The sequence below is a fragment of the Ruditapes philippinarum genome, unplaced genomic scaffold (assembly GCF_026571515.1).
Source record: "Ruditapes philippinarum isolate M1 unplaced genomic scaffold, ASM2657151v2 ctg2465_1_1_1_1, whole genome shotgun sequence".
Taxonomy (NCBI): domain Eukaryota; kingdom Metazoa; phylum Mollusca; class Bivalvia; order Venerida; family Veneridae; genus Ruditapes; species Ruditapes philippinarum.
Window position 1 is genome coordinate 171,387 of NW_026852754.1, and position 14,139 is coordinate 185,525.

At 34.2% G+C, this 14,139-nt stretch overlaps 3 protein-coding genes across 3 annotated transcripts; all 3 read right to left on the reverse strand.

Moving 5' to 3' along the window:
* Positions 1–1,171: 1,171 nt before the first annotated feature.
* LOC132723626 (flap endonuclease 1-like) lies at positions 1,172–2,692 on the reverse strand. The gene is made up of 2 exons (XM_060708393.1): positions 1,915–2,692; positions 1,172–1,761 (listed from the first exon to the last, which is right to left on the reverse strand). The coding sequence occupies exons 1-2, from the start codon at positions 2,690–2,692 to the stop codon at positions 1,172–1,174; spliced, it is 1,368 nt and encodes a 455-aa protein (XP_060564376.1).
* Positions 2,693–3,696: 1,004 nt separating this feature from the next.
* Positions 3,697–7,509, reverse strand: LOC132723637 (uncharacterized). The gene is made up of 2 exons (XM_060708402.1): positions 7,344–7,509; positions 3,697–7,166 (listed from the first exon to the last, which is right to left on the reverse strand). The coding sequence occupies exons 1-2, from the start codon at positions 7,507–7,509 to the stop codon at positions 3,697–3,699; spliced, it is 3,636 nt and encodes a 1,211-aa protein (XP_060564385.1).
* Positions 7,510–7,682: 173 nt separating this feature from the next.
* On the reverse strand, positions 7,683–9,092 carry LOC132723648 (uncharacterized). Its single transcript, XM_060708412.1, has one exon. It carries the CDS (start codon positions 9,090–9,092, stop codon positions 7,683–7,685), a length of 1,410 nt encoding a protein of 469 aa, XP_060564395.1.
* Positions 9,093–14,139: the final 5,047 nt, after the last annotated feature.

Below are 14,139 nucleotides of genomic sequence, written 5' to 3' on the forward strand. Positions count from 1 at the left end.
ATTGCTCGAGATTTAGTGGCGCGAGCTAATGGCGGTTCTGAACACGGAAGTAAATTAAAAATACACATTCTGTTGATGATTTCATGCAATATTTACTTTCATAAACACAATGTTGCACAAAAAGTAAGTTCTTCAACTTTATTTCCCGTATATATGAATATTTAAGAGTTTAATACGGTTTAGTGGAAGTATTCAGCATATTACAGAGGACTCAACATTGCCGATTTTGAACACAAAATTTCCATGAATACTCCGATAAAATATCGCGGTGCACAGTAAAACATTAATCTGAAAATGAACATACATATCATAGATAGACAACAAAATGTGATTTATTATCTAAAATTAACAAATATCAACAATAGGATGATTTAGCACATTTATGATCTGCTTTATAAAAATAGTTGGTGGGGTAACGAACAAATGAAATGATAAACAAGGTTCAAGGTATTTTAGGATTATAACAGCTACTGAATATCAGTTCGTTACATTGCCCCCAACCACTTAAGTTTTGGTCTCCAAAATTTAATTAATAAGTAGAAAAATTTTTTAAACAATAGAAACAATCTTGAGAACAAAATATCATTTCCTCTTATTATGTAACAAGCACATCTTAATGATACCGATCAAATAATATAAATATTTCATATGACAATAACATTTAGACAGTTAAAATGTACATTAAGACATAGATCTATATCAGAACTCTTAAACATATTAACTTTAACTCACAAAAGTAACAAGAAATGCTGTTAGTCCTGATTAAAGTAGTAAACATAGCAACATACATTTTAAGATTGTCTTTGGATTCTTAATCATATTCATTGCATAATGAGAAATAACTTAATACATAACAATGAATACTTACAATTATGCATAGCGTAGAACCTTATGTTTCATTAATCTATATATTTTATATTTAGATAATTTAAATGTCAAATATCATAAGAATAAAACAAACAAGACATAAAATCAACAAAGCAACAAATATTCATGACAGTGTCATTTAAGTGTCTCTTTTCACTTTATCACTCTGAATTTTAAATTAGCACAACAGTTTTCTCCAAAACACACTTTAAGTTTAACTTATTCACTATGTATATCTTTATTTTATTTAAAGTCACATCACTTTTATACACACATTTTGATTTCACATAATTTGTCATTTGGTTCATCCCAGTTTATGGGCCTTTAAAGGCACCAGATTCGCAGAAACGACACTACACTGTTCGATTTTTCCTATAACCGCATTCACTAATTCCGGCAAACAATAGAAAGACGCCTCATAATATAGTTCGTACAAATATCTCACATCATGAGGGAGAGTCCTTAGGTCACATGATCCATTTCTAAGGAAGTAAAGAATAAACCTAAAGTGGGCAGGGTCACGATCTATAAAATACTGGTTACCGTATCTTGGGGTCACTCCCTCTGGACTTACGATTCTTGCGAGTAATGAATTTGGATCTTTCGTTAATGTAACACGTGAGGTTTCAAACTTTTGTCCACCAATATTTAGTATAATTCTTTCTTTTTGGGTCTCCTCCATTAATGGTATTATATTCACATTACAATAACCCACTGAGGTATGTTCCTGATTGTTTATTTCATTTTGACACTCCCCTTGAACAACTTCTTCACATTCTTTATTTTCATTAAGTATCTGATTTTCACTGTTATTGTTTTTCACTTGATCAGCACCACTTTCAATAGGATTAACATTTCCTAAATTTGTTTCCTCACTTTTCCCATCTTTTCCTTCTTTAACCATTTTGTCATTATTATCAATTTCTTTGCTAGCTTGTTTTGTTTGTTTATTCATATTTGTTTCACTTTCGTTAACTTTCTTATCTTTCATCACTTTATTATTTATGTCTCCAACATCTTCAACTATGTTTTGTTTACTAATTTTACCTGTTATGTCAAACTTTTCATTACCGATCTCTTTAATGTTGCTGTCCTTATTATCGTTATTTTGCTCATTATTTTGGTTTAAGTTTATCGTCTTTGTATTCGTTTCTTTTTCACTTGATTTGAACTTTTTCACTGAATTTTCATTTGTCGTCTTCTTAGCCTTTTTCCTTTCATCTCTTCTGTTCACAACATGACCATCTTTCATTTCATTCCCCTCATCACCTTTATTACTAACTCTTTTACTCCTTTCTTCTCTTACCATTTCATTAACCTTAATTTTCTTCTCAACACATTTCTCTTTAACTGTATCACTATTTTTGTCTTTAACTTTTTCAACACATTTCACATCAACACTATCTTTGTCTTTTGATTTACCAGTTCCTTTCTCATTTCCTATTTCCCCATCTTTGCCTATTACTTTTTCAACAACGTTATGATTTACTTTTTCAACAATGTTAACTTTCAATTCCTTACCTTTTACACTTTTATTTTTCAATTTAGTTTTTATGTTAGTTGCTTTTGTCTCACTTTTTACTTTTGTTGTATCATTCACCGACATCTTTTCAATGACTTTCCTTTTATCAGTTTCAACCTTATTCCTGCTCATATTTATCTCTTGGCAAACTTCAACACAATCTTTTAACTCCTCTTTTCTTACTGTCTCTGTCTTATCTAAGTTTAAATCTTTGTGTTCATTACATACTTCAACTTGTGTCTTATTAACTTCTTTTTTGGATTCACTTATTTGCTTATCTACTTCTGTTTGTCTCTTGTTCATATCTTTATTTTCTTTTTTTCTTTTTCTTTGTTTCAACAAGTGCACTGTCACTATCACTATCGCTATCCGAACTAGTGTCACTAAGGGAAGTGCAAAACCTTTTCCACGATCGCCTTCTTTTCCGTGAATTGGTTACCTTTTTCTTTGGCACTACCGAGCTCTCTGAAGAACTTGTTTCACTAGAGGAATCACTTGAACTTGAGCTTGAACTTGAGGATGATGTGTCCGATGTTTCAATATTATTGTTCATTTTATGTTTGTTCGTTTCTTTGGTTTGTTTTTGAGTTTTACTTTCAGCGTCAGTATCAACAAAATCAAGTTCCTCGTCACTTATTTCTTCAAGATCCATATTTTTTATTAGAACATTTCTTTTCGGACTTTGCACGGGAGATATGGGGTTCTTAATCATTATTTTCAGGTCAGTGTCAATGTCCATACTTGTGATTTCACTGCTTTTTACACTTTCCGTTTTGTTATATTCACAGGGGGTAGGCCCATATTCAGTTTGTAACCTTCTTAATTCTGTAAGGAAACCAGATTTTACTTTTTGTACCAAATTAGGCATTTTACTCTTTTTCCATTCGGTGAGTTTAGCCGCAGCTCCCTCTCGCTCTCCCTCTGGATCCATTAAAGCAAAATCTTGGAGTTGTAAGTTATAGCACTGATTGTGATTGTAACACCTTCTTGAAAACAATTTTCTACACTTCAAACATTGATAATTAAAATGGCTGTGTTTTTCAATAACATGTCTGGATGCCAAACAGAACTTCGAAAACACCACATTGCGGCACACCACACACAACCACTAAAATGTAAAATAAAATCACTCATTTTAGGAACAATAATCTAAACAAGTGGCATACTATATATAGGTCAGATACGCATATAATTTTTGTTTCTTTTTATTTTGACTATTTATTTATTTATATATTTATAAATGCACTTTTTTATCATTCTATTGACAATGACTAATGTAGATGTGAGTTCAAGTTTTATATAACACTTTATTCGTCAGTGGTCCCTTCGTATCGTTTTAGTCGGTCATGGTGGACGACTTTCGGTTTCGAACGTTTGTTTAATTGTATGCGGTACACTACATCATTTATTTTCTTTAAGATAACATACGGGCCTGCCCAACGTTTTGAAAGTTTCGCACTTAAACCGGGCTTAACTTGCGGATTATATAACCACACGAGGTCACCTTCATTATATGACCAATATTTTAATCTTTTATCGTGAATTCGTTTTTGAGAATCACTAGCGATTGAAATATGTTTTCGCGCAAGATTATGTACAGCTTCAAGTTTTTCGGAAAGCATTATGGCATAATCGGTTTTGTTAGAACTTGTAAGCGTAGAAGGGCGTTCTAGTGCTAAATCAATTGGTAAGTCTAATTCCCTTCCAAACATTAACATACTAGGGGTAAAGCCAGTAGTTTCCTGTACTGCTGAATTATATGCCATACACAAAATTGGCAAATAGGCATCCCAATTCTTCTGATTTTCATCAACAAACTTTGTTAACATAGCTTTAATTGTTCTTTGTCCTCTTTCTACGAGACCGTCCGACTGCGGCCTAAATGCTGTAGTACGTGTTTTCTCTGATCCGAGAATTTTACACATTTCCTGGAACAAGGAAGATTCAAAGTTTCTACCTTGATCAGAATGAATTTGTTTTGGAACTCCAAACACAGAAACAAATTTTTCTATAAATTTGTTTGCTACTGTGACTGCCTCTTGATTTTTAATAGGGATTGCTACAATCCATTTTGTAAAGTAATCTACTATCGTCAAAACGTATTTGTTGCCCTCATCACTTCTTGGTAGAGGTCCCATTATATCTAAAGCTATTCTTTCTAATGGGGCACCTACATTATATTGTTTTAAAGCGGCTTTTGCCTTTCTCTGAGGGTGTTTCTGTGATACGCACACATCACAAGTTTTACACCAACGCTTTATATCATTTGTTAGTCCATACCAAAACAATCTTTGTTTCACTTTAAACTTTGTTTTTCTAACTCTCAAATGACCACCTGTGGGACTATTATGTAATTCTTTTAGAACATCAGGTACTAAAGTCTTTGGTATCACAATAAGATAGTCAGAAGTGATCCCATCATCACTCTCCCAGCGATGGTACAACACTTCGTCAATTATAAATAAAGACTCTATTCTATTCCAATAGAATTTGAGTTCGATACAACTAGGTGCGACATCTGACCATTCTGGTTTTTCATTTGTGTCTACCCAGTGTTTAACTGTTCTTATAACAGTGTCACTATTTTGTTTTTCTCGAATAATGTTCTTATTCAGGGTGGCTACAGCTTCTCTTACCGGTATATTTTCAAAGCATAAAGTATTCTTACATATGTTAGCATTATTTTCAGCTTTGCCATACGTTTCGTCTAGAATACCTTTTCGACCATTCATCTCTATATCATTACGACTCCCTAACTCTTCAGAGGTTTCGTTCTTATCAGTATGAGTTTCAATGACCTGCATATGTAAACCCTCGTTGATTTCGTCAAGAACTTCATTATCTCTGAGCGCTTCCGTGTCGGCTGCTGTTGCTTTAGAGATATTCTTTGCGCGCTTAGATGCATCTCCAAAGTCGTTTAAGCAACCGTCACCATTACTTAAACAACAATCTATCCTTTTCAAATTTGAGTTCTGACAAACGTTAACTTCATATGTTAATAACTTGTTTGTCCCCTCTACTAACGTTCTTGGGCTATCTTTAATACAGCTCTCATCTAGATTTAATTCATCTTTGAACTTTGCATACCTAGTCTCAGCTCTATCACAGTAGCTGCACCCATCTTTACAACATGGCCGTCGTGACAATGCATCTGCATTTGAATGTATACGACCGGCCCTATGCTTTATTTCAAAGTCATAAATAGACAATGTTTCTAGCCATCGGGCAACCTGCCCTTCGGGCTGTTTAAAGTTGGTAAGCCATTTCAAGGCACCATGGTCGCTCCTTACAATAAAATGGCGACCAAACAGATAATGATGATAATGTTTCACAGAGCAAATAACAGCAAGAAGTTCTCGCCGAGTTACACAGTAACGCCTTTCTTCTTTTGAAAGACATTTACTAAAGTAAGATATAACCTTTTCTTCAGCTCCTTGTACCTGTTGCAGCACCGAACCAACTCCAACAGCACTTGCATCTGTATCTAATATGAATATACCTTCAGAAATAGGATAGGACAATATTGGTGCATGGGTCAATGCATTTTTCAATTGTTCAAAAGCATTTTCACATGAATCGGACCAAATAAAATGTTCACCTTTTTCAGTTAATTTATGTAAAGGTTTTGCAATTGAGGAGAAACCTTTAACAAATTTACGGTAATAGGAGCAAAGTCCCAAGAAACTTCTTATCTCGCGAACTTTTCGTGGTGTTCTCCAATTTCTTACTTCTTCAATTTTTCTTGGATCTGTTGCCACACCATCACTACTAATCACATGACCAAGAAAATTTACTTGTTTTTGGAACAAAACACACTTTTCAGGACTAAGTTTAAGGTTAGCTTCACTCATTCTACCAAATATCTCATCAAGACTTGTCAAATGATCTTCAAATGTTTTGGAATAAGCTATGATATCATCTAGGTAAACTAAACATTGCTTCCAAGTGAGTCCAGCTAAAACTCGTTCCATCAATCTTTCAAAAGTAGCCGGTGCATTGCATAGACCAAATGGCATTACGGTAAACTGCCAGAGACCAAACCCTTGTACTGAGAATGCTGTCTTATGTTTATCTTTTTCAGACATGCCAACTTGCCAGAAGCCTGATTTGCAGTCTAGAGTACTGAACCATGCCGATCCAGATAATGCATCAAGTGTATCGTCTATCCTTGGCAAAGGTTGACTGTCTTTCACAGTGCATTCATTAAGTCTACGAAAGTCACAACAAAACCGGATATTACCATTTGGTTTGGTAACCATTACCACAGGACTACTCCATGGACTAACTGATGGTTCAATAATACCCTTTTTAGCCATATCACTGACTTCCTGTTCGGCTGCAAGTCGTTTTGCTAATGGTACTCTATATGGAGCTTGTTTAACAGGTCGGGCTTGTCCTGTTTCTATATTATGTTCTACTATATGTGTTCTACCAATGTCACCAGAATCTCTAGAAAATATATTCTGATGTTTGATCAATAATTTTCTCACTTTTTCACTTTGATCCTTTGTTAAATGTTCCGTGGCCTTCTTAAAAGTATCATTTAAATGATCAGGTATATCAGAAGGTTTGTCACTTGAAGCAGTTCCAACTGTTTCAACGTGCACAATATTTGGGGGGCTTACTGCTTCATAAAAAGCAACAACTGTGTTCTTATACACATTGCATGGTCTTGTGTCTATATTTGCAATTCTAATAGGAATATCTCCATTTTCAATATCAATTAGTGATTTTGCAATTAGCAGACCACTCCTTTCAGAAAACTGTTCATTTGGTTCTATAATACCAATAGTGTCATTAATTACTTCAGCAGGTTTACCAAATAAAATCACTTCTGTTTCAGGGGGTATAACAGTGTTTTGTTTAGCTTGTATTCGACAAGAAGTTAAGAAAGAATTCTCATCTCGATGAAAACATTATACATTTTCACCATTAAGATTTACAGTATTTTTACCTACATCTATGCGACACTGATTAGATTTGAAAAAGTCCATACCAAAAATACCATCACTCTTAATATCAGCAAGAAAGATTGGGTGGTTAAAATTCTGAGAACCAACCGATAATTTTGTACAGATTTTACCATAAAACGGAGCTGTATCACCTGTAGCAGTAGTCATGGTCATATTAACTGGTATAATTTCCGGTTTATTTACTAAAGGCAACTTATCATATAAATCTTTCCGTAAAATTGAAACATTCGAACCGGTATCAATTAACATAGAAACTTTAGTGTTGCAAATTTTCACTATTATGAAAAATCCATCATCTTTTGTCATATCTTTACTATTATCTATTGAAATCGGGTGGGACCTTTCTGTGCTTGGTCTCGAACTTCGGCCCTCAAATTCGATCCGTTTTTGTTTCCCGGGGCATAACTTTGTGGATAAGTTTGATTTTTGTCTCTTCTGTTTTGCTCATACTTATTACGACCTTGGTGATTATTTGACCAATGACCCTTGTTATCATTTCTAGAGCTTTGTATGTTTGGTTTGTAAGATGTCCGGTTTTGTGTTCGAGTTTCACCTTTGTCACGGTAATCACGAACCTGATTCATCAAGGCTTTCATCTGATAATTTAAATCATTTAATTTTCTATCAGTAGAACTTATTTCAGGAGCTACATGTCTGACATGGTTCCTCCCCCCTCTACTGTTATCTGCTTCTTTGTGTACGTCTAACCTAACGGCTATTCTTTCAGCTTCACTAATGGTTTTTGGTCCTACTTCCCTTAATCTTAACCGAATGTCGGTATCCGGCAAAGCATCAACAAAATAATCTAATGCCCACAAATCAACAACTTCTGACGAAGCACTAGGATACGCCTTTCTCGTTAGTTTTTTAACTGATTGTGCTAATTCAGGAATAGTTTCATTTCTTCCTAATATTCTGCTTTGTAGTCGAGATCTAAATATCTCCGCCTTATAAATAGAACCGTAACGATTTTGTAAAGCAGAAACGATTGAATCGAAATCACGCCGTTTTTCTATGTCTAACTCGCATAAAATAGCACATGCACCCCCTACTATACTACTTGCCAAAAATAATGACTTAGTATGGTAATTCCATTTATTAAGTTCCGCAACAATATTGAATTGCGCTAAATATTCGTCAAGGTCATCTGAACCATCATAAGTCTGTGGCTTCATTTTACTATTTGACACGTCGGACATGCCACAAGTACCTTGCGTATTTACCGGATATTGTCTGGAATAATCGCCTGTGTTACTATTTTTCTTACCAAACGGCGTAATCTGTGTCACAGAATTAGGACCATTATTATTGGTATCGTCATTATCAGGAGTACTGCTTATTGGACCATTTTCGAGACATAAATCACCTGAACTCACATCTTTATTATGCATGTCATCATATAAATTTGTTTTATTGCACGATTTAGCATGGACATTATCAATCTGCGTTTGCATATGGTCTAATTTACTTTCAAAATCAATTAAAGATTTTCTCACTTCTAACTGTACAGAATGCAAACCTTTTTGTAACTGACTATTAAAATTGTTAACTAACTTTTCAAGAGAATTTTCCTCATTACCTCCATCTCCTGCGCTAATACTATCACCGCACGGACTACACGGATTTTCGTCAATTGATTCATTATCACTCGGTAACGATTCACAGTCAACATCTTTTGATAAGCACAAATTCTCATTTTGTTGAAATGTTATAATGTCTGAGTCTTCCATTATAATAGATATTTATATTCACCACCGGTACCAGGTTTATGATAGCAATATAATTATAAATAAATACAAATGCACTTTGATAATAACACAATAGATTGCTATCCCACCGCTGCCACCAAATTTGTAACGAACCCCTTCTTCGAGCGTCGGCCTGTTAACTCTAAAAGGGGTGATACGTGAGTTCGCCTGGGCCCGGCTTGTGGCGAAAATAATAGAGAATGATTAAAGAATAAAATAACGGAGGCAATTTAAGATTTAAACTATAACTTTATTAACGGTTACATAAAATAGTCACATATAACAACATTCATCAATCAGACATAAATACAGTAACAATAAATATATTATAACGTTATTTAATCTGCATCAATAATACCAATTCACAATGCAAAACGTTATATACTGTGCACCACGGTTTTAAGAAATAATATAATTTAATATAATTCATATAGACTCTATTTATGTTGGTATATACCATACACGCTTGGTTTTAATAATTCATAAATATTTCACAAATATACCAACAAATATTATAGCACAACCGCATATTGGTATTCGATACCAATTGGTATTTTGGTATCGCGCGATTAAAATACACAGGAGATGGAGACAAGGGAAACACTTTATTTAATAAAACTTGGTTGGTATAACTTTTACCTCTTCATCGCACATTTTTTATGAATTGGTATATACCCGTTGGTATATTTTTATTTAACCCAGAGTGACCGTATGAATGCCGTCCATGTTCGACATTGTCTTGAATTTCGCGCCAGCTGCGCTTTTATATGACCTGTGACGTCATTGCTCGAGATTTAGTGGCGCGAGCTAATGGCGGTTCTGAACACGGAAGTAAATTAAAAATTCACATTCTTTTGATGATTTCATGCAATATTTACTTTTATAAACACAATTTGCTGCACAAACAGTAAGTTCTTCAACTTTATTTGCCGTGTATATGAATATTTAAGAGTTTAATACGGTTTAGTGGAAGTATTCAGCATATTACAGAGGACTCAACATTGCCGATTTTGAACACAAAATTTCCATGAATACTCCGATAAAATATCGCGGTGCACAGTAAAACATTAATCTGAAAATGAACATACATATCATAGATAGACAACAAAATGTGATTTATTATCTAAAATTAACAAATATCAACAATAGGATGATTTAGCACATTTAATAATCTGCTTTATAAAAATAGGGGGTGGGGTAACGAACAAATGAAATGATAAACAAGGTTCAAGGTATTTTAGGATTATAACAGCTACTGAATATCAGTTCGTTACAATAGAATGGTTTGATCTTGATTATAAGACAGAAAATCATAGATCAGTTTAAAATTACAAACTGAATCAGGGAACCTCAATAGCTATTCTAAAATTAGTCTAATAATATAAAATATACTTTTTAAACGTTCACACGTCCACATTATAAATTAATCTAAAGGATAATCAGAAAACAAACTTTCTAGTTTAAATTAATGTGAACCGTGCCACTTCCTATAAAAATTTGCTGTTAACACTTCATTTAACCTCTACTGAATATCTTATTCAACAAATATGACTGAGATATAAATGTTGTCCTAAATAAGAAGAGTACCAACTTTTCAGGTATTGTCAGTAGTGTGTGTTCAGTGTTCATGATATTATTATGATATTATTGATGCGTTCAATTGAAATTAAAATTTCATCATTTCCCTATGTTTTTGCATATTCATGACGTATATATTAATTTGAAAACAAATAAGTAAGTGTAAGGTACGCTTACCGAAATTTAGAAATATAACTTGAATTGTTACCTAGATGTAGATGAAAGCAGTTGTACTTCTTCCGAGGATCTTTTTTATTAACTTCTTGTTATTACTTTGATTTTGAAACTGTCATACGAAACACATTTGACTATGCTATACTTTTGAAAAATAGCAAAGCAAAATAAATCGACGTTTTATAATCAAAATAATGCGTAACTTTTACATCCTAAAATATGATAAACAAGATCAATAAGGAATGGCGGCGTTCTATAAACGCAACTCCCACACGATTCAGCAATAAGAACCAGTGGCAAGCAGCCCAGGTGGATCCCAAACAAAAAGAGGACAGGTCACAAGGCAGAGCAAGGACAATCTTATCACTAAAAGGATAAATAATTTGTAACCGATAAGAAATTCAAAGAAAACAAATAAATGATTGAATAATAGGAAATAATTTGTAACTGATAAGGAATTCAACGAAAACAAATAAATGATTGAATAATAGGCCCACAAAGTCGAAGGGGAAGTGAACAGGAGACCCGGGGAAGGAGGGGGGCGGTAAATCAAAGAAAGAAGACTAGAGGCAAAGGGGTAGATACGTACCGTAAACAAGAAAACAACAAGGGACACAAGCAAAAGCGTCATCAAAACAGTATGAAACAACATCGACGTACATTTGAGGAACACAGAGGGGCGCCGCCTTGGAACGGTCAGCAGCACAAGTACTGCTAGGGAGTTTAAACCGGCTAATTGTGCACAAAACCTTACTCTTAGCCCCACCATGTTCCTATAAACGAAACAGTGTAAAAATGACTCCCCGCCAAGCCAAGTGAAAACTAATAATTAGCAAACTCGAAACTCACTCACATGCATAAAATCTTTATTATTGTTATCTTTATTCGAGTGTTTTACAGAGAATGGTTGATATCACTGATATCACCTTTTTGTTAACATTTTAATATTTTTGACACAAAAATTAGTCCTATTTTACTTTATGGATCAGAAATATGGAGTATACACAAGTTAGTACAGCCAGAGTTAGTGCATAACCTTGCATGTAAAAGATATTTATGTGTGAAAGAAAAAACAATTAATGCAGGTGTCCTAGGTGACTGTGGGAGATTTCCTATGTTTATAAATTCTGCTAAAAGTGCTGTAAGATATTGGTGTAAAATACTTAAAATTGGTGAACACAGATTAGTTAAAAATTATAAAATTTGTTTATCAAATTGTAATTTTATGAGTGAAGTTGTTAACTTACCATACGGAAAATACATTAGGATTTAGTTCTCCTCAACCATTACAGTAACACGCAAAACTTAATGAGCGTCTAGATGATCATGATCAAACAGGAAATCAGTATCACAAGACGCTATTAACCTCAGTTAAATATATTTAGGCGACATTGCAGTCCCTAATAGAAAATACTGGGGAGGAGGGTGGGTAGTTGTATGGTAAGTTAACAACTTCACTCATAAAATTACAATTTGATAAACAAATTTTATAATTTCATTTCGTTCCGTTGTTAACTTACCATACGGAAAATACATTAGGATAGATTACAAAGCTTACCTCAAAGCTGGAGGTGGGTGTATTTTCTTCCTAATCTATATCTTGTGTCTAGAAACATCTTTAACACACATGATCCTTCAAAAACGTAATGGACTATCTGGTCTAATTATCACAAATACCCTCTATATACATGTTCAATAATACTTCCAAAGTATATTGAAGAGTGTCATTAAAATACAAAATAGAGATTTTCTATCTCTCAGCAACACGCAGAAGATTTTAACATTCCTCTGGAAAATAACGTATCTACATTAAAACACTGGGATCAATTCTTCTCAGATAAAAACGAATAAATGTGGATTCATTTTTCCAATCTGCTGCTTCCAGAATTGATAATAAACTAGCACCTTTAAATAAGGCCCAAGAGGGACCTATTGCCCTAGTAGAATGAGCTGTCACTTTAATTGACGTATTGTATGCCATCTGAATAGTTTGAACAATCCATTTTGCTAAAGTCTGTTTAGAAACTGCTTTGTGTGGTTTCACATAAGAAATGAATAAACTAGTTTCATCTTGAAGTTTAGATCGTCGTATAGATTCAGTTTTCTTCAAATAAATAGCAATAGCTCTCTTTGGATCTAACTTTTTGTCATCTTTGAAAGCTGGAACCCAAATATTTCTTCCCATGTGTGATGGCCTGTCCTGCTTGGACAAACCTTGCCTTAAAAACATTATTCCCTCACTATGTACAGTCACATTACCCTCTCCTAATCTTAACGACTGGAGGTCCGAGCATCGTCTGAACGTTGTAATGGCTGTAAGAAAAACAGTTTTTAAGGTTAGACATTTCAATGAAGTTTTATGTAAAGGTTCAAAAGGACTAAGTTTCAGCATTTTGAGGACTTTTCCTAAATCCCATTCAGGTGCCAATTTAGAAACAGGCGGTCTTAAGTTAAAAACCCCTTTGAGTAATCTAATAATATATGGATGCTGTCCAATCAGAATATTATCAACAGGAGGTAGTGCAGCCGAGAGCATTGAGCGATAACCAGCAATTGTTCTGTATTGCAAGCCTTCATGAAATAAGAAAGTTAAGAATTCAGCACAATCAATTAAAGATGCAGTAAAGGGATCTTTATTCCTTGTACTACACCAGCTACGGAATTTTCTAAATTTACATCCATAATCTTTTTGAGTTCCAATTCTCCATGAGGCTGTGAGTAATTTTCTAACTCCCTTAGAAAAACCTTTTGTTTTGAAATTTCTGTTGAGAGCAACCAAGCTGTCAGTTTGAAAATTTCTGGAGATGGATGATATATTTTTGTTTTTGGTTGAACCAACATTTCCCTGAGAACCGGAAGACGAACCGGTGGTGCAATCAGATACTGAAGTAGAGTTGTGTACCAGTGACGACGTGGCCACTGAGGTGCTATTAAAATTATTTGACAATTGAACTGAGACATGTGTTGTAGAACTTTTGGAATTAGGCAAATGGGAGGAAACGCATATGCTATCATTCTCTCCCATGACACTGACAGAGCATCTATTGCTAATGCTTGACTGTTTTGATACCATGAGCAAAATATTGGGACTTTGTGGTTGTGAACTGAGGCAAACAAGTCTATCATCGGTGTACCCCAACGTCTGAACAACATTTGAACTATTTGATTGTTCAATGTCCATTCCGATGGACGAATTTTGACCCTCGACAAGTGATCTGCTAACAAATTCATCTTGCCCGCAACATAAGCTGCTTTTATCATGAAGTTGTGTTTTATT